General features: G+C 39.8%; 4 protein-coding genes and 2 pseudogenes across 6 annotated transcripts in view; all 6 read left to right on the top strand.

Moving 5' to 3' along the window:
- LOC306655301 (olfactory receptor 11H6-like) overlaps positions 1 to 26,083 on the top strand; it is a gene marked incomplete at both ends in the record, with an annotated part of 170,976 nt that overhangs the window by 26,474 nt on the left and 118,419 nt on the right. The gene's annotated exons all lie outside the window — the stretch shown is intronic.
- On the top strand, positions 1,741 to 8,829 carry LOC306653355 (toll-like receptor 11). The gene is made up of 2 exons (XM_079126356.1): positions 1,741 to 1,872; positions 4,400 to 8,829. The coding sequence occupies exon 2, from the start codon at positions 4,414 to 4,416 to the stop codon at positions 7,183 to 7,185; it is 2,772 nt and encodes a 923-aa protein (XP_078982482.1). The 5' UTR covers positions 1,741 to 1,872; positions 4,400 to 4,413; the 3' UTR covers positions 7,186 to 8,829.
- Positions 1,754 to 19,225, top strand: LOC306653369 (olfactory receptor 11G2-like). Its single transcript, XM_079126371.1, has 3 exons — positions 1,754 to 1,872; positions 16,209 to 16,300; positions 16,938 to 19,225. The coding sequence occupies exon 3, from the start codon at positions 16,985 to 16,987 to the stop codon at positions 17,951 to 17,953; it is 969 nt and encodes a 322-aa protein (XP_078982497.1). The 5' UTR covers positions 1,754 to 1,872; positions 16,209 to 16,300; positions 16,938 to 16,984; the 3' UTR covers positions 17,954 to 19,225.
- The window catches only part of LOC306653657 (olfactory receptor 11H6-like), a gene marked incomplete at its 3' end in the record, with an annotated part of 32,274 nt that continues 22,397 nt past the window's right edge, over positions 16,207 to 26,083 (top strand). Inside the window, exon 1 of the mRNA XM_079126662.1 lies at positions 16,207 to 16,300. The remainder of the gene's footprint in view (positions 16,301 to 26,083) is intronic.
- On the top strand, positions 21,764 to 22,601 carry LOC306653660 (origin recognition complex subunit 5-like; annotated as a pseudogene). The gene has a single exon. The product of its transcript is annotated as an origin recognition complex subunit 5-like (transcript).
- LOC306653658 (origin recognition complex subunit 5-like) lies at positions 22,979 to 23,631 on the top strand (annotated as a pseudogene). Its single transcript has one exon. The product of its transcript is annotated as an origin recognition complex subunit 5-like (transcript).

The following is a 26,083-nucleotide window of genomic DNA, read 5'->3' as shown; positions in this document are numbered from 1 at the left end:
AATAAAAAGTAACCATTATGGAATCATACTACCTTTTTATTAAGCAATAATTACTCTGGAATAAATAAGAACCTTTTATCAAATTTTGCAGTTATTCCACCTTTTACCCACTAAAGTATTAGAAGCAAAAGGGAAACTCAGCATCTATCCAATGACCCAGAACTGTCATGTGTTTTAAACTTAGATTCAGCTACCTAGAATAGAAATTCAAGTAACAAGATCTAGTGGTTAGATGTCTGGTTTACTCCCTCCACCCCTCTTATAAGTACTTCTAGAGGTGATCAGTGCATGGCAGCCTGAAGGTAGTAGTTCCAAAATGAGACTCAAAGAGAGCAACTACGTTGTCATTGGGCAGCCTGGCTCTTCTGCAGTTTTCACCAGTCCTTCCTGATCAATGTTTCTCTTCCTAAGGGCACCTTATTATCTGAAGATGACGGCAGAAGCTTCAGACAGCAAAAAGAAGCAAACCTATGACCTCCTTGTGTTATTGCTTGCACACGTGTGTGTCAAATGATGATCCCTATACACAAGATAGCCTGTGCCATCTCATTTCTTAAGCTGGGCACATTGTTACCAGAGTAAAATTGAGGTTGTGTTAGGCACAAAATAAGAAAAGGAATACAATGACTGAAGTTTAGAAGTGGCCCCTTTTCTCGGAAGTCTTGCTTTAGGAAGTTGATATTTCACTTACATAAATCTTTATTTGCAAATAAACAGCAAGAAAAACAGGTTTAATAGAAAAGATTTCAAAGACAAAAATATTAAAAAGCAAAAAAAAATTAAGAGCTTAAGATTTTGCAGTCAAAACTCACCTGTGGAAAAATGAATTTAACTTTGTTTCTCAATTCTCAACAGAAACACTTCACATGATATTTGAAAAATGAATGCTTGAAATAAGAGATGAGAGAACTATTCAAATATCTACAAAAATCAAACTTATAACAGACATTGTTATTGTAAGAACAGAGGCAAGAAAAAATATTGAAAAGGGTTTCAGTCAAATTAAGCAAGATGTGAATCTGAATCTGGGGACCCTTCTCACACTGGGATATTAAATAGTCAACACCTAGTTCTGATTTTATGACTTCCTTCCCAGAAATTTCCCCATGTTCTGGAAAAGAAGATCCTATCATTTAGATAGAAATCAGCCTTTCCTCTCCTCCCTTTTCCTCTGCATTTCCAACCTCAGGGGCAAAGCCAGGTTCCCTCCAATAAAGTTGTGTGTCCCTCTTTAATCCTCCTGCTTTAAAGGAAATGTCTTCTAATGTTAAGACAATTAGAAGGAGAGGGAGGGGGAAGTGCTGAGGAGAGATATTGGCCAAATTATATTGTGTGCATGAAGGAATAGGTAACAACAAATCCCACCAATATAATGCACAATAAAAATTGTGGAAAGAAAAGACTATCAGGAGCATGGGTGGGGAAGTTAGAAATGTCGAGGCAGTAGGTCTCCTTGTATCAAGGAAGAAAGCTCTCCTGGAAAATGAAGAAGGACTTGCCCTTTCAGACATCAGGAGGATATGATACAAAGTGAAACTGAAATCCCCAAACCAGAGGAGGAAAGAGGAAACCATGAAATAGAGAAAGTCATGAGGAGAGAAAAGGAAGAGAAAATGGTGCAATGTGGGAGAAATCAAGAGGTTAACAAAGAAACCTCCCCTCTCCCTGGAACTTCCTACACTAGAGCTAATAACAGGAGTGTCATACTGAAGTATGACTGGACAGAGGAGAAAAGAATCACAGAAGGGAAGGCTTTTTCTCCTTTGTTCATGAGAAGATGAGAAAAAATCCTTCCTAAGAAATTTCAGCTCCATTTCTGCTGACCTCCATTTCCTGTGCTCAGAGATAAACTAGCTGCTGCCTTTGTGCCAGGTGAGTTTTATAGACCAGAAGAAGAGCAATTGGTAAAACTGACAGGGAGGAAAAAACTAGCCCCTATATGGAGAACTTGCCTCTCTTATGGGGAAGCCAGGGGCAGGAGTTAGGCAGGGTCTAGGAGAGCTTGAGAGGAATGTTTGAGCTAAGTCGTGCTACAAATTTAACTGGCCAAATGAGGAACTATCATTTGTGGAGGATAGATATAAGTATGCAAGTGGATAATACCACGAAACCTAATCTCCTGAGGAAAAAAGGCAACTCTGCAGCTTAGAATTCTAAATTCCTAGAATCTCTGTCCCAAGGTCATTGTGTCTCCTTGGTCTGAGAGATATTCCATCCCCTAAAATCTCCCTACAAATTAAAATGGAGAGGGAAACCCAAAACTAACAAAACATGCTAGGTGACATATCCAAGTTCAAGGAACAGTCTTTCAAAAAAGTAGGGAATAGCCATGGAAAGAGAAAGACAGGGCATCAGGGGTGGCAAATGCCATAAGTAATAAGGCTGAGTCATCCAGATGAATTCCCGGGCCTCCTCCTCAGCTTCTTGCTGAAGTCGGAGGTGCTGTGACCATGATGCTCCCACAACGGAAGGGATATTTCTGGAGGAGAGCGCAGCAGTGCTGCAGAGCCAGCTTTACAGCACCACTTGAGCAAGTCATGGCCATGGGAACTCAAGAGAAAGATGGAGAAGTCCATGTTTTCAATATAAAATCCCCCTCTGGGTATCAGTTACCCTCTCAGGAGATCAATGCCCTTCACTGGTGCCTCACTGATATCTCTCATTCCCAGAGCACCAGTCTGCTTTCCTGCCTCTTTTCATTCTTTCAGGGACCCAAACAGGAAATGTGCAATTTCTACTCATTTCATAATGGTCAGTTTGAGCTTTAACCATAAAAGAGAAATAAGTAAACAAAGGAAAGTGTGAATGCAAACTTCTACTATTACCAGAGTCCTAGGACAGAGAGGTCTGACTCTAAAGGTCCCAAGAAACCAGATCCAGCCACTCATGCCAAAAAACAAACAGAAAAGGTAAGAGTGAAACACAGGAAAAGAACTTTAATCAATATGGTCATATTGGGAAGGCAAAATGAGATCCAGCATCTCAGCCCTGACTTCAGGTTGATGACATGAGCTGTAGGTTTAAATAGAGGAAGAAATAGAGCTGTGGGCAAGAAGTCTACACAGTTAAGCTGTTTTGGTTAAACTGTGGTCTGGTTGATCATTTTCTCAGTTCTTCTACAATGTGGCTCTGAAGAAGCTCTGTATCACTTGAGGGGGGTAATTTCCACTTATTGCCCAGGATGTTTATCTGTAAGACTTATGATCCTAGAAGGGTGTGATACAGTTCCCCTTAGAAGATGGCTCCTGCTTAGAGAAGCAGTCTTATCCTGGGTTGATGTGCCTACAAAGCTCCACTGCAAAGGGCAATGATTGCAGATTTCGAGTCCTCACTCCAAATGTCTTAAATATGATGCTACAAATGTTGCATCAGTCTTGACGGGACAAGATAGATTAAGTAAATCGAAGAATAATAAGCCTTGTATTACTAGTTATTAGATGACCACTCCTTAAATTATCAACATACCTACCAGCAGAGCTGAGTAGGGGTCTGTCCCACAGTTTAAGGTAACAAAGGACACAGATACAAAAAGAAGGCAGAGATGTCAAACTTTATGCTGCTTTCAGTTACCCATAGGGTATCTGCAGGTCTCAGTAAAAAGTCACAGCTTTTAGCATAGGTGGTTCAAGTCCCTGTTACCCCAATTCCAGCACTATGCTCTGAACACAAAAGTATCAAGACTCTATGGTTCTTTAATTGCTTTTTCAACTTCATTACCTTGTTTATTTTACCTACTTTCTTGAATATTTTGCCTGAACTAGCTTTGGGGACCATTTTCCAAAAACTCAATGGTAGAATTCATTTAAAATGTTTCCTTAATCCTGCCTAGTTCTACTTCTTCAGCCTTGGCCAAGTAACTTGACTTCTTTGACAGTCAGCTGCCTCATGAGTAAAATAAGGCAGTGGGCCCACATACACCACATAGTTACAGATCAAATAAGAGTGTATAGTTATGTCTTTTTGTGTTTGTATTATCACCACTCTTTCCTCCTTCTGTCCACTCTGTAATGGACAATTAAATTTGCTGCCTTGACTTGGAATGAACACATGCATAGTTGCAGGCTCCCCTCCAAAGGACTTAGTAACATGAGCTAATCATCCCCAGCAGGAAGATAGGAAAGTGTTATCAGTTTCTCCCCTGGACCTAACACAGGTACCTAGCTCTTCCCTCTCTGGGTTTCTGCCTCCTTGAATCTCTACTTGCATGGAGTCACACATAAATGAGCACAACTGGAGTCCCCTACTTGATCAAATGTATTATTCATATCATAGTCACAGAACTTTTTCTTCAATATGTCTCCCAAATCACAAGGATGCTATGTGTATTAGAAGGATCTGAGGCTAGGATTATCCATTACTGTAGGATTTGACACTCTTATTCTTTCTCCTCTTATTCTAGAAGCGATACCAAAGATGGAAAGACTTCTGCTCTCCTCCTATGTCCTCCCTCTCTTACTGCTGGATTTGATGAATGGTGGACTCATGAGCCAGGCGTGGACTGTCCCTGATTGTACCATAGCAGATAGCTCCCTATTGTCAAATCTCTCCTTCTACGTCCCATTCTGTCCTTTGGCCCCAGGGTTGCACACTTTTGCTTCATGCTCCAATGTTAAAGACCTGACTCAGACCCTGAGAGCAGTGCCCTGGGATATACAGGCACTTTGCCTCCAGGGCATGGTTCCTATCCTGCCAGCTAAGGAGTTCGCTCGCTTCCCCTTCCTACAGCTTCTGAGGCTACAGCTGGGCACCCTCAAGATTACATCTGAGGCCTTTCAAGGATTGAATCAGCTGCAGTACCTTTCCTTTGAGCATCATGCTCCCTGTTGCTTAAGTCTGCTTCTCCCTCCAGATGCCCTGGAGCCCCTCACATTCCTCAGTAGCCTTTCCTTTCAAGGCTACTGCCTGAATTATAGCCAGAACATCCAGTTGCCAATCAGCCTTAGGCATCTGGCCCTGAGGCACAGCTGTCTGAGGGAGCTGCAGGAGCTTCAAGGGCTCTTCTCAAACCTTGTGCCTAGTTTTTCTCCTACAGCCAGCCCCAGACCATGGTCTCCCTCTCTGGAGGTATTGGACTTGTCTTCCAACCTGCAGCTGAACCAGGCAGGTGTCAGAGCCTTGAACGGCCTGCAGCTCCATTCCCTGATATTGGATGGTACCCCATTAAATGCATTAGGCCTTTTAGGCTCAGGACTGCTCCACCTGGACTTTCTGTCCCTCGTGGGTACAGGTATGGAAAAACTGCCTGGGAAAGTGTCAGGCTACTTTGAACTTCGTGCACTTGACGTTGGGAGAAATCGAATCCAAAACATAGAGGACGGCGATCTCTCAAGCTGCCATTCCTTAGAATGCCTCAGCCTTCAGGCCAATAGCCTGAAATTTCTTCCCATCAAATTCCTGAATGCCCTGCCCCAGCTTCAAAGGCTCAACCTATCCATGAATAAGCTGGGCCCAGCCTTGGTGCTCCCAGATGGGCTGGTTAGCACAAACTTGAGAGTGCTGGATCTGTCCCACAATGAGCTCTGTGTTCTGCCCTACGGGGCCTTCTCCTTCGTTCCTCAACTTGAGGAGCTCTGGCTGAGTGGCAACAACATCTCCAACATATCCAGTGAGAGCCTGGAGGGACTGAAGTGGCTGAAGACCCTAGACCTGAGCTGGAACAAAATTAAGGTGCTAAACCCAGGCTGGCTCTTCTTTCTTCCTGCTCTCACCTCACTGAACCTGCTAGGCACCTATTTAGAGCGTATCTCAGCCAAGCAGCTCCAGGGTCCCCAGAGACTAAGCCATCTGCAGCTGGGTTCACTTCAGACGCTGGACCTCTATCCTCCCTGGTCTCCAGCTCTGCTCAGCTTAGAGATATGGGCAGAATCGTGCATCTGGTTTAACATCCCCAGTGAAGAGCCCTTCTTGCTCTTGGAGAACCTTACCTTACAAACTTCTGAGGTGGCACTACTTCCATACAACGCCTCAGTTCATTTCCCCTCCCTGCGTCACCTCACTCTGCGAGGCATAAGCTTCTTGGGTTTCTCAAGTCTACGGTCTCAGAGATCCTTCCCTCAGTTTCCTGTCCTGGAGCACTTGCACTTCTGGTCTGATTATGAGAACACAGAAAACCTGGAACTATTTGGAATGCCCAATCTACGAGTGCTCGAGCTGGGAGATATGAATTTCCTCTATGAGTCAAGATCAACGAAGCTGGAGATGGTACTGAAGGAGGTGCCTCAGTTACAGGTGCTGGCATTGAGTCACCTGAATCTTGGAAACCTCTCCAAGTCCAATTTCAGGGAATTGGACCACCTGCAGCTACTGCTGTTCAACTCTGAATGGGCCCTGGGGTTAGATAGCAGCCTCCAGGAATTAATCCCCCAGATGCCTCCATATGTTTATTTCTCAGATGTCACCTTCACCTGCCAGTGTGAAAGCTCCTGGGTGGGGTCTTGGGCAACACAGGCTCCCAACACCTTTGTGTATGGGCTGGAGAAATCCATCTGCATGGCCAATGCTTCTGACTACTCCAAGACTCCACTGCTCTCCTTCCTTTCTCATCACTGTGCACATGATCTTGAGTTTCAGGGCTTTCTTGCCAGCTTTACTCTGGTGCTCCTGCTCACTATCCTTACGCTGCTTGGCTGCCCAAAATGGCCCTGGCTTCACCACCTCCGGACTCTTTTTCATGCGTGGTGGTGGAAATTAGCTGGACGTGGCCCCAGAAGCCAATTCCGCTATGATGTCTTTATATCCTACTGTGAGCAGGACCAAGACTGGGTGCTGGAAGAACTTGTTCCTGCCCTAGAGAAGTCTCCTCCTGCAGGTGAGGGCTTGAGGCTGTGCCTGCCAGAGAGGGACTTTGGAGTTGGGCAGGACAGGATGGATGCCATGGCTGCCAGCATGGAGAACAGCAGAGCCACCCTCTGTGTGCTCAGCAGCAGAGCCCTGGAGAGTCCCTGGTGCCATCTGGAGTTAAGGCTTGCCACCTATCACTTGGTGGCCAGACCTGGGACAGCTAGCCTCCTGCTGCTGTTTCTGGAGCCTGTTGATAGGCGGAAGCTACGCAGCTATCACCGCCTCACCCGGTGGCTTCAAAAGGAGGATTATTTTGATTTGCCCCAAGGAAAGGTGGAGTGGGATGCTTTCTGTGAGCAACTTCGGAAAAGGTTAAGGAAAGCCAAACAAGATAGAGATGATTAAGGGTTCTGGGTATCTAACCATATAGAAATATCTTTCGGCAGGGACCTGGAATGCCAACACCTCATCTGAGGTGACCAGGGGTTCTCTAGGTGATCCTTACTTCAAATCTATTAAAACGGTACAGATGAAGATACCAATTCCTAGTGAGAGAACATTTTAAAGTACTGGAAATAAGATATTCATTCATAAGACAGTTCTGATACCCGCTAATCCTTTCATAGCACAAAACATCCCTCAAAAAGCAAATACACGATTCGTTTGGCATTATAGGAAGCCATCTAGTGCTAAGAAGTTTTAAATGGTTTTGTAATAAAAGTTGAACAGTATAACTTCATTCAGGAATATATATTAAGACTATGGAATGGGTGTTAGACTTGGCAGGTGGAGAAAATGGGTTTGGTTAATGGATCTTCTATGGCCCTATGAGTTATCCTTTCCTTGAAAGGTTTTGAAAAAAGTGGAAAGATCATTTTGTTGCATTTCTCCTATTCTTGTTTTTAAAAGACCAACAAATCCCAAGTCCTACATATGGCTTGTATTGTACTTTTACATTGGAATTTGATTGCTAAACATGGGGAAAAAAATGTACCTTAAATTTCTTTGAGACAGTTGATGGGGGAAAATGACATAGAAGTAAAAAATGTTATTGCTACAAACTACTGATTTTATATGGCAAGATATTTATATTAATCACACAATAAAGGAAATGAAGCGAATGGTAAAAAAAAAAAAGCAAATACACAAAAAATTGATGTTAGAATCTCATGTGTTTTTTCAAAATAAATTCATTCTGCCTCCATTGAAAGCAAAATATTCACTCATTTGGAAAAAAAACAACATTATTCCAGATGAATGGGACAAGAATCTATGAGTTATTTGTCAGTGCTCTGAAGTGAAATCGAAATCATGCTTATGACTTACCAAAGGTCTGACAAATTCAGTTTCCCTAATTCCTGAGTTTCTCTCAATGACAGCATTAGATGAATGATGGTTTTTACCACATTTTACACATGATGAATTTAAATAAATAAAGGTTAAGTGACTTTCAGTTCTGTCACAGCTCCTGTTTCAAAAACTTTGGATCTAGTGTCTCTTCCTCTAAGTCACAATCCAGTACTACACTCTTCTGCTTCCACTTACCTCTAACCAAGACACCTTACCTTGCTACAAAGTTAAAATAGGCAAAAATTGGGTAAACCTCTTTAAAAAATACTCATATCTGTTTCTAAGAAATTTTTCACAGATTCTCAGAAAATGCATAAAAGAAGTGCCCCCAAAACAGAAGGATAAAGTACAATGATAAAAGATGGATACTGCACTCATTAAGAATCATGCTCCAAGCATATATAGTGCTATATAGGAAAAGAATCAATATATAACAATGAAATAAAAGACATTGACAAATGGGATGTAATACAATTCCAAGTGTAAAAATAATTGCATATGCATCTACTGTATGAAATATGAAGACAGAGATTGGAAATATAAAATAGAAATGGCCCTAGTAAGAGCATTGTGAATGATTTAAACTTCTAATTCTTTTCTGTTATCCATTTTTTTCTTAAATAAGCTTGTGTTATTTTCCTAACAGTAAAAATAAAATAACTACATTTAAAAGCTACACTAATTTAGAGAATATGCTACTGATGCAATGAGTACATAAAGCCAGATGTTACCAAATAAAGAATCCAGAAGCCAACTCATGTACACACATACATTTAGTTTATGATAAAGGAACTTCATAGTGGTGGTCAATGAAGGTCTTTTTCATCTAAAAAATATGAGAGGTCAAATGGATTTTTATATAAAAAAGTGAAATTTGAGTACAATTTCATACCACTTACAGAAAGTGAGCCAAGTCAGATTGCAGACATTGAATGTGGAAGGTGAAATGTCTTAAACTTTCTAGAAAATAAAGTAAAATGTTTTCATGACTTTGAAATAAGCAAAAAATTAATTATAAATGAACTGAACTGGCAAGTCAGACAAATTAAAATTTTAAAATTCTGTTCATTAAAATAAAATTGAGAATGGAAAAACAAGCCACACGGATGGGGAAAAAAAATCTGTAACTGACAAAAGACTTATGTCTAAAATATATTCTTTATCTTTTTTATTAATACATTAGTTATACATATTAATGGCATTCAGGGTGATGTTTCCACACGTGTACAATGTATTGATCATGTCCAAACACCCTTATTCCAGCCTCACTGCCCACCTGCACTCCAATACCCTTCCCAGCCCCTCTTCTACTTTCAGATAAACTTCAGCTACTTTCCACATATGAAAGAGTGCACATGCTACTTGCCTTTCTCTGTCTGGTTTGTTTCATTTAACATAATCTCCAATCCCATTGATTTTGCCGCGAATGCCAGGATTTCATTTTTTTTATGGCTTAATGATACACCCTGTGTATATACACCATATTTCCTTTATTCATTCTTCTCTTTCTGGATACCTTGGCTAATTCCAGGTATCTATTGTTTTATAAAACATATTTTCTATGCCCTTAACCTTTATCTCCTCTTTGTCAGATATCCCAAACCAATGATGTGGATGTTTGTTTTGTTTAATATCGTCCCAAAGATATTGAATGCTGTCTTTATTCGTGTGTGTGTATGTGTGTGTGTGTGTGTGTGTGTGTGTGTGTTTGAATGGGGTATTTCAAAAGACCTGTCTTAAGCCAAGATGTTCTTTATTACACTATCTCTCCTCTGTTGAGGCTTTCAATTGAACTTTTGACTAACTGAGCTCTTTAAGTCCAAGACTTTTGTTTGGTTCTTTTCCAAAATCTCTGTCTCCTTGCTTAATTTCTTACTCATATCCTAATTTAACTTCAGTGTTTCAACTCTATTCTCTTGTATCTCACTGAGCTTTTTTAATAATAATTCTTTCAAATTCTTTATAGGGCATTTCATCCTCTTAAATTTCTTTGAGTCTATGACTAAAGGATTACGATCTTTCAGAAATGTCACATTACCTTGATGTTTTCATATTTCTTATGTTCCTAGATTGAGATTTGCAAAATTTGATGGCTCAGATATCTTTATCACTTTGATGGAATGGCCTTCTTAGTAAGCAACTTTCAGTGTCTTGGGTTGTCTGTTATGGAATGTTGACTTTATTTCCAACAGGGCACCATAGTGCCATCTCCCTGTAGCTTCCTTGACTGTGGTAAGTGAATTTGGGGACAATGTATTACATGTCAGAGACCCATGGTCTCTGTAGCCCACACTCTAGAGACACTCTAGCAGCTGAGGCAGGTGTGCTATGCACAGCAGAATGCGTACGATGCACACTGTATGGCTACTCCTACAATAGGAGTGCTAACACCTATTGGGTGATGGGCTTCCTCCGGGACCGTTGATATTGGCTCTGTTACTTGTAAGGACCTCTGACAATGAATGAACCAGTAGTGGTGAGGTGTCTGGAGACTTGGCCTCTGGCCAGACAGGAGTGCATGCCCAAGCACTTCATGAGAAGAGGTAGTGACGGAATCACAGCACCCGCTCTGTGCTGCTCACCCCAGTCCTGACAGCAGTGTGTTGTCAGTCCAGGTATGGGGGCAGCCAGCAGTTGGAGTGGCAGCAGCAGGACCTGTAGTGCTCCCTCTGCTGCTACTATTGGAGTGCCAGCCCAAGAGCAGAACCTTGGACCCTGGAGCCCTGCATGCCTGGGGTCAGGACAACTATGAGGGCATTTCTCCCCCTGAATCTTTAAGCTGCAGTGCCCACCAGGAAGCAATGGGAGCTGAGCATGACTGAGGCAGGCAGAATTCTCTGGGGAACCTTGTGTACCCAGGAACAAGGTGACAGCCGGAGTTTTTCTCTTCCTGACGCCTTCAGTTGAAATGCCCACTGGAGTGCTCAGGATGTAGCCAGAGCTGGGAGAACTTTCTCGAGATATCTCCTTTGGCTATGCTCCCACAGTGCTGCTCAAGGCCACCTCAACACACCCCTGTGGGGAGCAGCGATAGAACCATGATATTCCTTCCCCACCCTGTCTGTAGCAGGTGCCTGGAGGAAGGAGCAGTGAGAACCACATGGGCTGCCTTCAGTCCTGGCATGAGCATGAACCTGCACGAGACTGGTAACATCACTTGTCTCAGAGGGCAAGCTCCTTGTCTCCTGGGTCCTTAAGGCCATGCTTTCCCTCCCCCTCCATGTCCCAGAACCAATCCCCTACAGTGCAGGGCCCCCAACAAGGCTGGTCAGTCATTCTGCTGAGTCAAGTCAGGCTTGTGGCAGGTATCCACTGACCCAGTGGGATATCTGTAGAGTCCCAGAGATAGAGCTAGACATATGAAGGGGCTTCTGACCTCTAGAGCAGTCCAAATTCAGACAATAGGTCCTTTCTCCAGATGGATCCTGGCTGCAGCAGCTGTAGGGTTAGTGGGAAAGGATATCTCCCAAGCCAGACTACTGTGTGGATTTCAGGCCTATTATCTGTTTAGGCTGTAGGCCTATAAGGGCCCAGAAATATTCCAATAGGTAACATTGCCAATACTTGGAGAACTTTCTGGAACTCTCTCTTTTACTCTTACCCCTGCAGAGGCGACACTACCCAACCACTCAGCTGTGGAGCTGAGAAGAGAGATGCTAGGATATTTTGTTATTCTTACTATGCTGCGTCCCTGGTCTCTGCATCTTACAAGGTCCCAGTCTCTGTCTTGCTAATCTCCAGTGGTCTCCCATGATCACTCACCTCAAAATGAGGCCCTACATGCTTTGGTTCTCCTTTGTGGGGAGGAGAGGAGGGCTAGATGCCTCTATTCTGTCATCTTGAAATCTCTATTTCCTGGATTTCCTTTCCCAACTTCCAAGATGTCCTGAGGTTTTTCTCTTTAGATCTCTGCACACTTGCAACATTAAGGGTTGCAGACACTAAGGGTGGAGAACCTGGACATCTTGGAGCAGAGGAAACACAGCCTCAAAAATACATTTTTAAAGTCTTAAAGTAATAATATAAGCTCAGTAGAAAAAAAAAATAGGTAAGATGTCTGAAAAATCATTTTGGAAAAAGAACATATCCAAACAATAAACAAATATAAGAAAATGTGCCCACATTAGTTATAAAGGAAATGCAAATTAAAACTGCAATTAGATATGGCTACGTATCTTCCCAAATGATTTTGTCTTAAAAACTGACATAATCAAGAACTGGCAAAGGATATAGAATAATAGGAATTGTCATGTATTACTCATGGATGTATACCTTTGAATAAACATTTTTAAAATACTCTCGAGCAGGTTATCTGTTAAAGTTGAACACATGCATTCTCTAGGATCCTGCAATTTCATATACATACAACATAAATTCTTGAAAGTAAATGCCAAAACATATGCATATCATTGACAGTGGCATTTTCCATAACAGTTCAAAACTGAAAATAATCCAAGTGTCCCATTAGCAATAGATGGATTCTTGTGGTATAAGCACTCAAAAGAATCTTACATGGCAAGGAAAATCAATGAACTATGGTTATATGAAAGTTCACAGATAAAGAAATATTATTCAGTGATGAAAATCCATGAAGTGTCATTTTACTTTAATATATGAAAGTGCACAGATAAATATCAGAAATGTATGAGGAAAGGATTCCAGATACTATGCACACATTATATCATTTCATTTATGCTTATTCTAAAACAGGAAAATTAAAAGAAGGATGATAATCACCCGTACGTCTTTTTCTGTAAAGTGTCTGTCTAGTTGCTTGGTCCATTTATTGATTGGGTTATTTGTATTTTTGGTGTAAAAATTTGTAAGTTCTTTATAAATTTTGGAGATAAGTGCTCTGTCTGAAGTGTGCATGGAAAAGATTTTCTCCCACTCTGTAGGCTCTCTTTTCACATTATTGATTGTATCCTTTGCTGAGAAAAAAACTTTTTGTTTGAGTCCATCCCCTTTATTGATTCTTACTTTGATTTCTTGTGATTTGGGAGTCTTCAACATATCTAGTAATCAGAGAAATGCAAATTAAAACAACTCTAAGATTTCATCTTACTCTAATTAGAGTAATTAGAATGGCTATTATCAAGAACACAAATAATATTAGATGTTGGCGTAGATGTGGGGGAAAAGGCACACTCTTACATTGCTGGTGGAGTTGCAAATTGGTGCAATCACTCTGGAAAGTAGTGTGGAGAATTCTCAGAAAACTTGGAATGAATCCACCTTTTGACCCAGTTATCCCACTCCTTGGTTTATACCCAAAGGACTTAAAATTAGCATACTACAGTAACACAGTCACATCAATTTTTATAGCAGCTCAATTCACAAAAGCTAGATTGTGTGGAACCAATCTAGATGCCCTTCAACAGATAAATGGATAAATAAACTGTGGAATATTATTCATTCGTAAAGAAGAATAATTGTATGGCATTTGCACATAAATGGATGGAATTGGAGAATATCCTGCTAAGTGAAATAAGCCAATCCCACAAAACCAAAGGCCCAATGTTTTCCCTGATAAGTGGATGATGATATATATAATGGGGGTAGGGGGAGTGGGGAGTGAGAGAAGAATGGAGGAACTTTAGATCATGTAGAAGGAAATGAGAGGGAGTGGGGTATGAAAAATGGTGGAATGAGGCAGACATCTTTACCCTATGTCCATGTATGCTTACATGAATGGTATGAATCTACATCACGTACAACCATAGAAATGAAATGATGTACCCCATTTGTGTACAATGAATCAAAATGCAGTCTGTAAAAAATAAAAAATAATAATAATAATTTTTTAAAAAGAAGGATGATAGAAAATTTTTAAACCAGACCATTTTGTTTTCTGCTCAAATACTGACCCTTTCTTACAGTGGAAGCAAAGTCCTTACAAACAGCCTACCCTAAGTGATGGGCCTCACCCTGTGTTCCTCTGCTGTCCCCACTGCTTACACCAATGCAGCCACACCAGCCTGCTTGCTGTTATGCTATCATTCTATGAGGCTTTCTTCTGCCTGAGGGTCCTCTGACAGTTGTTTTGGCTTGAAACAGATAACCACCGGTTGTTCTTCCAATTGGGGACATTGCTTAAATGTCACATTCCCCACACAGCTCTCCTGTCACTGTTAAATCATGACCTCCCATTCTAACTTCCCCACCACACTCCGTGTCTCATTTCTCTCCTTATTATCTTCAATATACTATATGATTACCTTATTTAGGTCTTTGTTTTCTTCTCTCTTTAAGAGAATATAATAACTGTGAGAGTTGAGTTGTTTTCTACAATATCTCCAGGATCTGAGAGAACATTTGGCCCTTCATAGACATTTGATAAATAATTGTGGAATAACAGGATGCCAATTAAATTCCTTGAACTGTCCACGCTTTGTGGTCTACATAATGTCCAACTCAAATATCTCCAACAAACTATACAAATACAGATATTTGATAAGCAAAGAATGATTTCTTCTTCTTTGAAATGTATGTAGGGAACCTAACAGCGCTTCCTCTGGTAGCTATTAGGATGATCTCTTTCACTATTTAGTTAATCCACAGGAGCCTTCTGTAATATGTGAACACTAGAGAAGAAAGAAAGAATCTATTTCTACATCTTCACTTTTCTTTGGGGAACAGTAAAATTTGGTGTTTGATTGTAAATAAAATTCACAAATTACCTCCTCTTTTGAGAAAATAGAATCAAATCATTGAGAGAGCCTCAAACCCCAAAAGACCATGATGCAAGCAAATAAATATGCATGACACCTTCATCTGGACTTTCATCTCCTCTTCTAACATGTACCCTGAAGTTAGCAAAATTATCTTTAGTGCTCACTCTTTGCAACCTGTGGGTGATTACGAACTGGATGATCCAATTTCTTAGAAGTCTCCCACTTGTCTTTTGCTCTGTGGAATATTATTTTCTCCCCTATCTCTGACCTTCTCAGCATTCATCCAGGATGTGAGTGGAAACTTTATGACATGTGAGCCATGCACGCTCAATGTTTTTCAAAAATAATAGGAAACATTTTCTTCTTGTCTTTGAGAACAATGAAAATACTTCATTAGACTAGAACTGACAAAAAGTTAAGGTTAAAATAGTGGATTTTCTTATTTACCTGAGTTCTGATGGATACTTTTTACTTGGTTATCATTTCCCTCTAAAATGTGATCTATATATGTATATATATGTGCACACATGCACACAGATATATACATATAAAGAGGCTTAGAATTTTATGAAAGGATTATATTAACTAAGTAACCAGATTTATTTATTTTGATGATTTTTTTTACTTGATGAATAAATATGGCATATTTCTCTTTCCAAAGATAATATCTCTCCCAAGCTTATATATTGCTTTTCATTTCATTTTTGCTATTGTTGCACTACAGGATTTACTCTAAACTGCAGTTCTGGACAAGTATTCCCAAGAAATACTCTGAAACAAAAGGCAAGTATCAATAACGACTTGAAACAAATACTTTGTTAGTGATACTTCTCTATATAAAATAAATTAAATGACTAAAAAAAGGATCCTCAGTAAATAGAACAAAAGAATGACTAAGAACAAAAACATAACACACTGAAGTATAAGTTATTGAAACAAGATATTAGGGGACTAATTTCTCAAAATACTTTTGTGACTGAGTGAATTATTTTTTTAGAAACATTTAACAGACTAAATTGAGACAAGGCATAGACTCAAGGATTCAGCTGTCCCAATTTGCTACACTGGTTTTCATGCAGGTTTAAGGGCAATCAGAGTCTTAAATAGTAGTCCTTACTATTTTAGTGCCCTCTCAATGGATCTCAAAAGAGTCAATCATCTCTGTGTAATATGGCCTGAGAAACTCTGATATTATCTCCCCATAAACAAATATGACAAGAATTTCTCTAATTAGGGTCAGAGAGTCTTACTTTTGAGAAGCATTCCTTGACTTATTATTATTTATAAAATCTAAAGATATTTCCAGGAGTGAAAAATAAGTCAAATTTCACTGAAAATGTGTCAAAATTTTACTATCAGTTCCATAATCATAAAACTTAACCAGTCTTTCAATTACTCCTGCAGCTGACTGGACTATGGTTAACAAGTACAGGTACTTTGGACTTATCCACAGTCACTCAGACCAGCTGATCTCCCTAAGGCCAATTCCAAAAATGGTATGTAATATTCATATATCCACCTGGAACTATATAAAAATATTTAGGCAGATCAATTTAGAGAACAAAGCATAGGATTCTTCCTAACAGTATACACTGCACTGAGCTGTCTACGAGGGAAAAAAGTATTTTTTAAATACTAAATCTTGCTAGGATACACAAAGTAGCATAAAAACCTCTTTATCCTAAAGTGACAGAGGCTTTTTTTAGTATCATTATAAAAACTGTAAGTAACCAAAAGTAAAAATAAATATTAATTTGTTCCCTATTAGGCAATATATTGAGATGTGGTCTCTTAAAATATCTTGATTTAGTACTTTATTATTATTTCACTGTCATAAAAAATAAATTATAAAGTATCCATAATAGTGTCAAAATAATTCCACATATGCAGAAAAGTAGTACAATATCAATAATGCAGGTAAAATGAGTATATTCCTAGTATCTAATCTAGGGTTCTTAGTGAAGTAAAATTTGTCTCCAATTCATATTTTTTCCTCCTTGCTATTATTGTGACTTTTAAAAATAATATTGTTTGTTCAGAACTGAGTCTTGCAAGTTTGCAGGTCAGTTTTGCTGCTCAAGAAACACTTTGTTTACCACCTTATAAAATTAATAATAAATTCTATGTCTCCAGGAAAAAACAACATTGGACATTAAATAGCAATAACCTCTGTCACCTCCATGACTTCTGCACCAATGAATGTGTCCGACCAAGAACACAAGCTCTCTGTTAGCCACTTTATCCTCATGGGCTTTCCCTCCAGCCCACAAATGCAGCTCCTCTACTTTGGGCTCTTCTTGGTAACCTACACTCTGACCCTGACAGGCAACGCAGCCATCGCCTGTGCTGTGAGGGCAGACCGGCGCCTTCACACTCCCATGTACATCCTCCTGGGGAATTTCTCTCTCCTGGAAATATGCTATGTCACCTCCACCGTGCCTAACATGCTGGCCAACTTCCTCTCCACAAGCAAGTCCATCTCTTTTGTGAGTTGTTTCGCACAGTTCTACTTCTTCTTCTCCTTTGGTTGTGATGAGGGCTTCTTCCTTTGCTTCATGGCCTTTGACAGGTATCTGGCCATCTGCCGTCCTCTGCATTACCCACGCATCATGACCCGGCAGCTGTGCACTAGCCTCGTCGTCTTTGGATGGTCATGTGGGTGCATCCTCTTTATAACTCCGGTTGTTCTCATTTCCCGGTTACCCTACTGTGGTCCAAATATCATCAACCATTTTGTGTGTGATCCTGTCCCACTGATGATGCTGTCCTGTGCGGAGGACACCACCACCCAGTCCGTTTACTCTGCTTTCAATGCTTTCTTCACGATTGGCACTTTGCTCTTTATCCTTTGTTCCTATGCTCTGGTGATTCTAGCTGTGGTGAGGATGCCTGTAGTGGCAGGCAAACGCAAGGCTTTCTCCACTTGTGCTTCTCATTTGGCAGTTGTCACCCTTTTTTATGGTTCTATCTTGATGATGTATGTTGGACCTGAATCAGGGCACACGGTAAAAATGCAAAAAATCATCACCTTATTTTATTCTGTGATAACACCTCTGTGTAATCCTCTAATATATAGCTTGAGGAACAAGGAGATGAAGGATGCTCTGAGGAAAATTTTCAGAATTGAACAAGGTGTTCATAAAATATAAGAGAGACAGACTACTTCTCTCAAATGCAACTTACCTTAGTAAGACAAGGATGATATGTGTCTACATATTCATCATATTTTATTAAGGACTGATACAATGAAGGTCCATTATCATCTTAAACAGCACTGACCATGAGAAAATGGATTGAAAATATTGTCTGGACTTGGAAGGCAGGATTTATTATTTTTAGCATTACAGGGTTTTTTCTTTTCTTTCTTTTTTTCATCCTAGGGATTGAACTTAGGGTCTTCTACGTGATAGGCAAGTACTGTATCACTGAGCTACACACCCAGCCCCAAATGTTTAATATCTAGTAAATGTAGATCATTTTTACTAGATCTCTTTCTTAAAATTTTCTTTGCTTTTTTATTCTTTCAGATAAACTGTAATTTAGTTTATTTCCACTTCAAAAAAGCTTGTTTTGTATTTTTATTGAAATTCGATTGCTTAAAATTTATTCACAAATTTAGGAAGAAATAATATCATATAATGTTAAATTTTTCTAATCAAGAATATTATCTTGAATTATTCTTGATTTATTTATGTTATTTCATGTATTTTAATAAAGTTTTGTAGTTTCTAGAAAAAAAGAAAGGCAGGATTTATGTGAGTTCTGTAGGAAGGAGTGTTTTATGTTATACTTTGTGTAAGAAATATAAATCAAATAGCTGAACAATTGCCTAAAAACTACAAACTATAAATACTTTGGAAATTCCTTGAAAATGACTTTAATAGTAAGTTTAAAGTGTTCATAATTTTAATACTGATTTTCATCTGTGGGTCTTAAGGAAAATTCATGCAATTTTCATTAGTCTTGATTATATGGAAGGAGAAATAAAAGTGACTCAATAAATTACTGTGTTATTATGAAAGTGTTTTTTGTATTTGTAATTTTGTTTAAGTTAGTTATTGACTACACTTTGTTCACCCAACTTATATTTGTCCTGTTATTAAGCTCCTTGTCACTTGATGGAATGCAAATTATTTGGTACATTAAGAAGCACTTCCTTGAGACACAGATAAGCTTTCATTATACCACATCTCTTCCTCAGTTCATACCTCTGGGCTCAAGGTGGGAAGTGGAGCCAGTTTCATATAACCTTCTGACTGAGGAAGAGAGAACCTCAGGTTTGGTTCATAGGTGGATTATCTGAATATGCCGATAGTCAAAAGATTCACTGTACCGGTCACAGTGATTTATTCTAATTGTCAATGGTTGCTGCTACCTAACAGGGACATGGAGGAATAGGAATGGAATGTAGAGGATGCACTGGGGCTTCTTTTGGTACTTTCATGCTCAGTGATATCATCGGACAAGAAAGTAAAACGTATACAGCCTTACAAGGCAAAGCAACTAAGCTCTCAGAATCCTGAGATCAATGTCTAGGTGACCCCAGAGGCAAATGACTTAGGTCATCTGAATTGTTCTTTGAAGATGAAGAGCTTCAATAAGTGGTGGAGGAGGGAGATGATGATCATTAAATCAGTTTTGGAGTTGAGTTTGAGGTACCTCCAAAACATCCAACTAAAAATATCATCTAGCGGTCAGATCGAAACACCATATAGCAGTTCTCATTGGAAACTCTAAGAATGTAACTTGTAATTTAATGTAATTATGGCAAATAAGTGGTAATGAAAGTTTTCAAGAATAAATGGCCTAGGTGATAGCATAGCATTAAGAGATTTGAAGTCTTGGAATTCAGCCTCACAGAACTTTAATATTTAATGACCAAAGGAGGGTGGAGTCTACAAATGAGAGAGAGGAGCTGTAGCAGAAATGTGGAAATATGTTTTCGTGTATCCGTTGAAATTTTTTAAAACATTAGAATGTGATTAACATAGAGAATGGAATATTATTCAACATTGAACCTTAATAAAACTGGGGGGGGGTGGAATAAGTTGCATCCCCGACATCTCCTACACACAATCACGTAAACCTGTCTTTCATTATTTCTCTCCACCTAAACTCATTACCCTCTAGCTATATAGTTTACTTAATGTCAGTTAAGTAAAGCAAATGTCAGTTAAGCAAATCTGGGACTTTTAACCATTTTTTTTCATTGCTATATCCATGATCATTCAGAAAATTGCTTGAAACAGAGACAGTGAATTATTATTGTTAAATTAACAAATCAGTTCTCAATATTAAAATATGAATATAAATAAATAAGCATGTACAGTCAATTTTTTGTTTAAATACAAAGATGAGTCTAACTATAAATGTAAGACAGATGGAAGAGAAAACCTCCTATGTTAAATGGTTATATTATCATTTTTTTCTTGCTGATAGGCTCTCTAGTGTTTTCTATGATGAACATGTAGTTCCACTTGTATAATATAAGCAGGAAATATTTGTTAAAAAATTAATCTTACAAGATAGCCCCAAAAGGGAAAGCCTTCACAAATCATTGCTCTGAAACTATACATAGGACAGAAGGGAGGTGGAGGGCGTGGAGAGTACCATGACCTGACTGTGAGTCTCAAGACTTTTTCACCATAAAACTCCACAAACAGGATTGCTTAAAAGGCCTATCTCATGCAAAAAGCTTAGGAAATTACCATGATGTATCAAAATGTTATCACTGCCCCATACCTTAAATTTGAGGATTCAACATGGAAACTTAAAAAAACCTAAAATTTGAAAAGCTACTTCTAAGGTGGGGAGACTCTCTAAGAAGTCTTAAATACATAGGTCTTAAACTCACTCTCACTGCAAATTAGTTTCAATGTGGTACAACCTATTGAGGGGAAGAGCAGCAGAGTTGTACATTGTAGAAATCAAACCCAAATACAAATGATTGCACCTTGTCCTCCCAGGTCAGTATTAAATGAAAGTATGCTCTTGTGAGTCTCTTTTCCTCCTCCCAAATGACAGAAGGAAACAGGACTCAGAGCCACACACACTGCTCAGGGGAGGCAGAAATGGCCATGGAGGCATCCCAAATGTACTGCTCACATAGGTGCCTGGTCCTCCACCAGCCTGGATGCTTCCAAACCTATTCTCAGCAGAAGAATGATCCAGTACCCACTACAGGTGGACCACTTCATTCTAATTGATGTCAGATGCCAGTTTCTGCTCCACAGTCACATCCAGAAACCCAATCAGGACCTACTGTCCATCAGGGGCCCTTAGCTTATCTAGTAAATGACTTCCTGGTTCCCAAGGAAGGAGCTGTTGTTTTTGCTCAATTATTTATTTGATTAATTATTTGCCGTTCCACTAAATATTTGTTTTACCAGACAGTGAATGAGTTAGGATGATCCTGGCACATTCAGACTACCTGGCTCAAGTTCTCCCTGTTTCACTGACTGAGGCCAGAGACCTGTGGTGAGGCAGAAGCCAAAGAGCTTGCTACAAGTGCCTCAGAGTCAGGGTTGCCATGCCATCACAAAGAAGAGAAAGATAAGAAAAAGCATGTGGGAAAAGCTGAAGAATTATTGTAAAAACATACAATCTCTAAACTTGTAGTGGGGAAACGTGTGAAAATGTTCTGGAGAATGCTGCTTTTTCAGAAAGTTTGACTTTGCAACATTTTCTTGAAGTGATGTGATTTTATGGAAGCATTTTCCTGAGTTACATTTCACCTTTGACTAAAAAGGACTGGGACTGATATTGAGGTACACAGATTATCATAATAATGAAAAGTTCATAGGAAAGAAGCTACGTAGCCATTAAAATGGCAGAAAGTCAATAGATGTTTTCTATAACAGATCATCGAGTTGGATGTGAAATGGTTTTGAGATGGAGTCTGGAACCCAAAATGCTATCTGGTGTCTCCCAAAGTATAAATGTTCAGGGAGCCAGGACCACCAGGCAGAAGAGAGGATCTTGCTGGTGACACCTGGCTGGTCACGAGCCCCTCTTCCCTCTTCACTGGTACCTGCCAAAATGCCTCACTAAGAGAATATGGTCCACTGTTGTGAGTCCCAAGTCTCCACCTTGCAGTCTCTGTTTGGAGAAAGGCATCATTTCAGCTTTCCAACGACTTTTATTTATGGACATACTGCCAGCGGAAAGACCTATGTAACACGAACTTTGTTGGAAACTTCAGTGCTCCCACACGTCTTTGTGAATTGTGTTGAAAGCTTTATCTTGAGGCTACTTTTGGAAAAGATTTTAAACAAGTTGAGTCATCTTAGTTCTTCAGAGGAGTCATGTTCTACTAAAATAACCTGTGAAACAGTTAATGACTTTGTTCGCTTATTTAAACAAGGAACCAAAGCTGAAAGTCTCAAGGATCAGACTGTAAACTTTGTTCTAGATAACGCAGAATTATCTAAGAGATATGGAAGCAAATCTTTTGCCTGAATTTCTTAGGTTACAAGAATTGATAGGCAGAAATGTGACTGTTATCTCAGTGGAATTATTTGAGAAAAGTTTCGTCCAAATACTGGATGCTTTGAGCCATTTGTCTCGTATTTCTCTGATTATATCATAAGGAACCTTCAAAAGATCTTATCCCATGATCCTTCTCCAGAATATTCATCTGATTTTTATGCTGCCTACCTTAATATTCTTCTTGGAGTTTTCTATACTATTTGTCAGGATTTGAAAGAGCTTGGACATCTAGCAGTACTTAAATTTCCTAAATATTTTGCACGTGTGGTTAAAAGAGAAGCAAGTAAATGTGATACTCGTAAACTGTGAAGAAGCCACGTGTGGGAAGCTGTCCTTATTTAGCAGAATCAGACTAGGTTAAGCCATGGGACACAGGCCTGGCTTCTAGAACTGCCAGGAAGTATGTGGCGCTGCATGGGAGTGGTTCCCTGTCTCCTTCTAGAATTTTCCCCCTAAGAGGATGATGCCCCTAAATCCACACTATCCTGTCCATCACAGAAGCAGCTTCTCCTGGTCCTTGCCCCCTTTACCTGTGTATTATAAATAAAGGAGAGTTGGGTGACTCCATAGGTAAAGAGGCCAGAGTTGATGGCCGCACCTGTCACACCCCCTCTCATAAAAAGAGTATTGGCTCTCATGTGCTTATTGAGTAGATAAGTTTTTTTGCGTAATAGAAAAACCACCAGCATCTTCCTCCAGCAATCAACCCTTTCCTCCTCCACACCAGGATGTGACAGAGAAGACCCCAACAGCCATGCAGACTGTTTATCTCAGGGAAATATCAAGTTTCCAGTGGGAGAAGCTACAGAAAGATGATACAGATCCTGGACAACTAAAAGGTCTCTCAGTATATACTCATGTGGAACTTCCATACTACTCTAAGTTTATTCTAATTGCTGCATACCTTGCATCATACAATCCAGCAACAAGTGACGAGAGAGTCTTCCTTAAGTATAATGGAAAAATCAAGAAAACCAGCTTTTTAAATAAACATGAAAAGACAAGCAGTCATCTCCTGGGCAAAATCACTTCCATTAGACAAATTATTAGCAATATTATATATCATCATGGACAGCAGAGTTGCTCCAACAGCAAATATCTTTTCCCAAATCACCTCTCTAGTGACCCTTCAGCTGTTAACCCTGGTTTGCCATGATCATCAGCTTGAAGGACCAAAATACAAATGCACAGTTTCACTAGACTTCATCAGAGCTGCGCAAGAACAGTGAACTTTGACATAATAAAATACTTGTATGATTTGTGTGAAAACAAGCTTCAAAGCCATATAGACACCATGACAATGACTAAGCAAAGTTGTGTTCATCCAACTACTACATAGCTGGCCAGGGAAAGGAGTTCTTTGGCTCTGTTGGTTTGTCTAAACAGGTGCTGACCCAGCATGGAATCTGATGGAAATATTCTGATTAGTCTGGGTGAATGTGAGCAGAAGACTATTTACCAGAGGCCACGGAATATTTGGAAGCAATGTGTTAATTATAAACCGCAAGGTTTGAGCACAATCTGTTCTACTCTTAATGATGTTATCCTAACACTGAAACCCACTTACATAGGGCTGCATTTTGCTCTGTGAACTATCCCCTGCGCTTTGAATGTGCCAAAAGCACTTGTTTATATGCCCAGTCTTTTCACTTCCTCTCCACAGGAGCCTCTACAGTTGCTTGCCAAAGCAGCTTTCCTAAGGCCACTGTTTTAAAAGATCATAGTTGCAAAATATAATAAATACAAGTTCTTTAAAAAAAAGAAAAAAGTGTGAACTTTCAGCGTCCATGAGTTAGCACTGAAAGGAGAATAAGATTGGGGTGGATGACAGAAGGGACCTAGTGATCTAGGTGATGCCACTCTGGATAATTGCTCTGAATTCCTCCCAGCCAACAGGCAGAGTGAGTAGGCATTTAAAGGCCCAGGGCTTCCATCAGTTTGCTCAAGAAATTATGGGGATTATTCTGCCACCTTGTGGCTTGGGACCCACCTGCGTAAAGCTTGAAGAGCAAAAGATACTAAAAGGAATCACAGATGCCTCACTGAAGAAGGAAGGCTCAGAAAACCACCCTCCTCCCTCCTCTTTCCTCCTCTTTAGAAGTATGAACTTGTTCCAAACTGCCCATTGCTATCCTCAGGGGATGATGGTGTATTTACTTAATTGCTAAAAATGAATAGGATCTGAAGTTTACCTCTTGGATGGGATTTTTGCTGAGATAGAGTTCTAATTTTTTTTTTTTTTTTTTTTTTTCTGATTCAAGTGACTTGATGCACTATAAGCTCTTTGAGGTCAAAAATGAATTAATTTTCTCTCCAGAGTCTAACTTCCAATGTCTCTTCATTAAATCAAGCTGTTTATCAAAGCTAGTACTTCAGTAACAATATTATTTAAGAACTAAGCCCCCAAAATGACTTAAGTGTTGACCAGAGCCAATGAAAGGCATAAATACAAATTTTACGTCTGCTACCAGTAGCCAGATTCAAATTAGATATAACTTTCACTAGTACTCTTGAAAGAAAGAGTCAAGCTGCACTTAAGCCAAGTCTTATCTCTAAGCCACTGTGAATTTGTTGTGTCGCTTTTAACAGGCAGCACCTCCCTGACACTCTGCATGTAAAATCTTCTGGCACAGAGCCCCACATAGGACAGGCTTGTGGGAAAGGCCCAGGGGATCCGAGTGCAAAACGAGACCCCTTGTGATTCTTCCACACACTGAAGTGTGATGGTCACTGGACCTCAGAGGGAGCATTAGTCCCATTCCTGGGTGACCTATAGATGCCAGAGAGGGCAATAACTTTAAACCACCACATCTCTGGAATAAGAAGGGCCAATGAGCTCTCTCTTAGGAAGTGATTGGGAAGGTGCTCAGGATTTGCGGAGTCAAATTTACTATCATTGAAAGGGGAAATTCAGGAGTCCTTGAAATCACTAGTGACATCCATTCTTAGTCTGACTTTTTAAGTCCTGAGGCAACCTGTAGGTAACAGGTGGGCCCCAAACCAGAGGATAAACTAGGTGACAGTCTCACTGATGGATTCAGGGAGGGCCTTCACCTTCAAACCTGGCACTGGAAGGAAGGCACACTGGGGAGGTTAAGTGAAGCACGTGATTGTCCCTAATGTTCCTAAAGGGCAGTGTCTAGAGGCAGAATATGGCCAGAGAGGGTGCACAAGAAAAGGGAGGGGGGCTTTCCTGCAGTTTGCTGTTTTTGTATTACTGCTAAAGAGGATCTTTTGGGAAGATGAGCATGTGTCAAAGCTGCTTCAGGTATCCAAATCTTGCCTGCCAAAGTTGGTTCTAGAAATGTAAAGTGGACTCACCTGGGAGTCCCTTGCCTGTGCTGATGCAATATTTATTTCATCATAAATATTGCTGCAAAAAAGTGTCAGAACACTTATGTTTATCTATAAATACATTTTAGATTCTAAAAAAAGACATGTGATATCATTCATTTTCAAATTTGCATGTCCATATGTTGGGCCCTACAATAGAACACACATGAAATATTTATTTGAAAATCTTGCCAGAGTAATCTTATCCAGCACCTCTTTTTTCCCCTGATATGTTTTGGATGACATGATGACAGAACTCAGTGATTAAAACATGAAATTAGAATTTTAATTCCCTTTAATACCAAAGCCAGAATTGGGGACAGGCGGCTAATGTAGAAATAAGGAATCAGGTCAAATGGAGAAAATGAAGGCCATGAAAGCCATCTGCATCTGGGAAGTTGGAGACTGCCCCTCCCCTCCAAGAGAATGGAATGTGAAGAGTCCACTGATTACCAAAT

Source organism: Sciurus vulgaris, assembly GCF_902686455.1.
Source record: "Sciurus vulgaris genome assembly, chromosome: 2".
Taxonomy (NCBI): domain Eukaryota; kingdom Metazoa; phylum Chordata; class Mammalia; order Rodentia; family Sciuridae; genus Sciurus; species Sciurus vulgaris.
The sequence above is the reverse complement of the archived record's forward strand: the minus strand, read 5'-3'. Positions and strand labels throughout refer to the sequence as shown.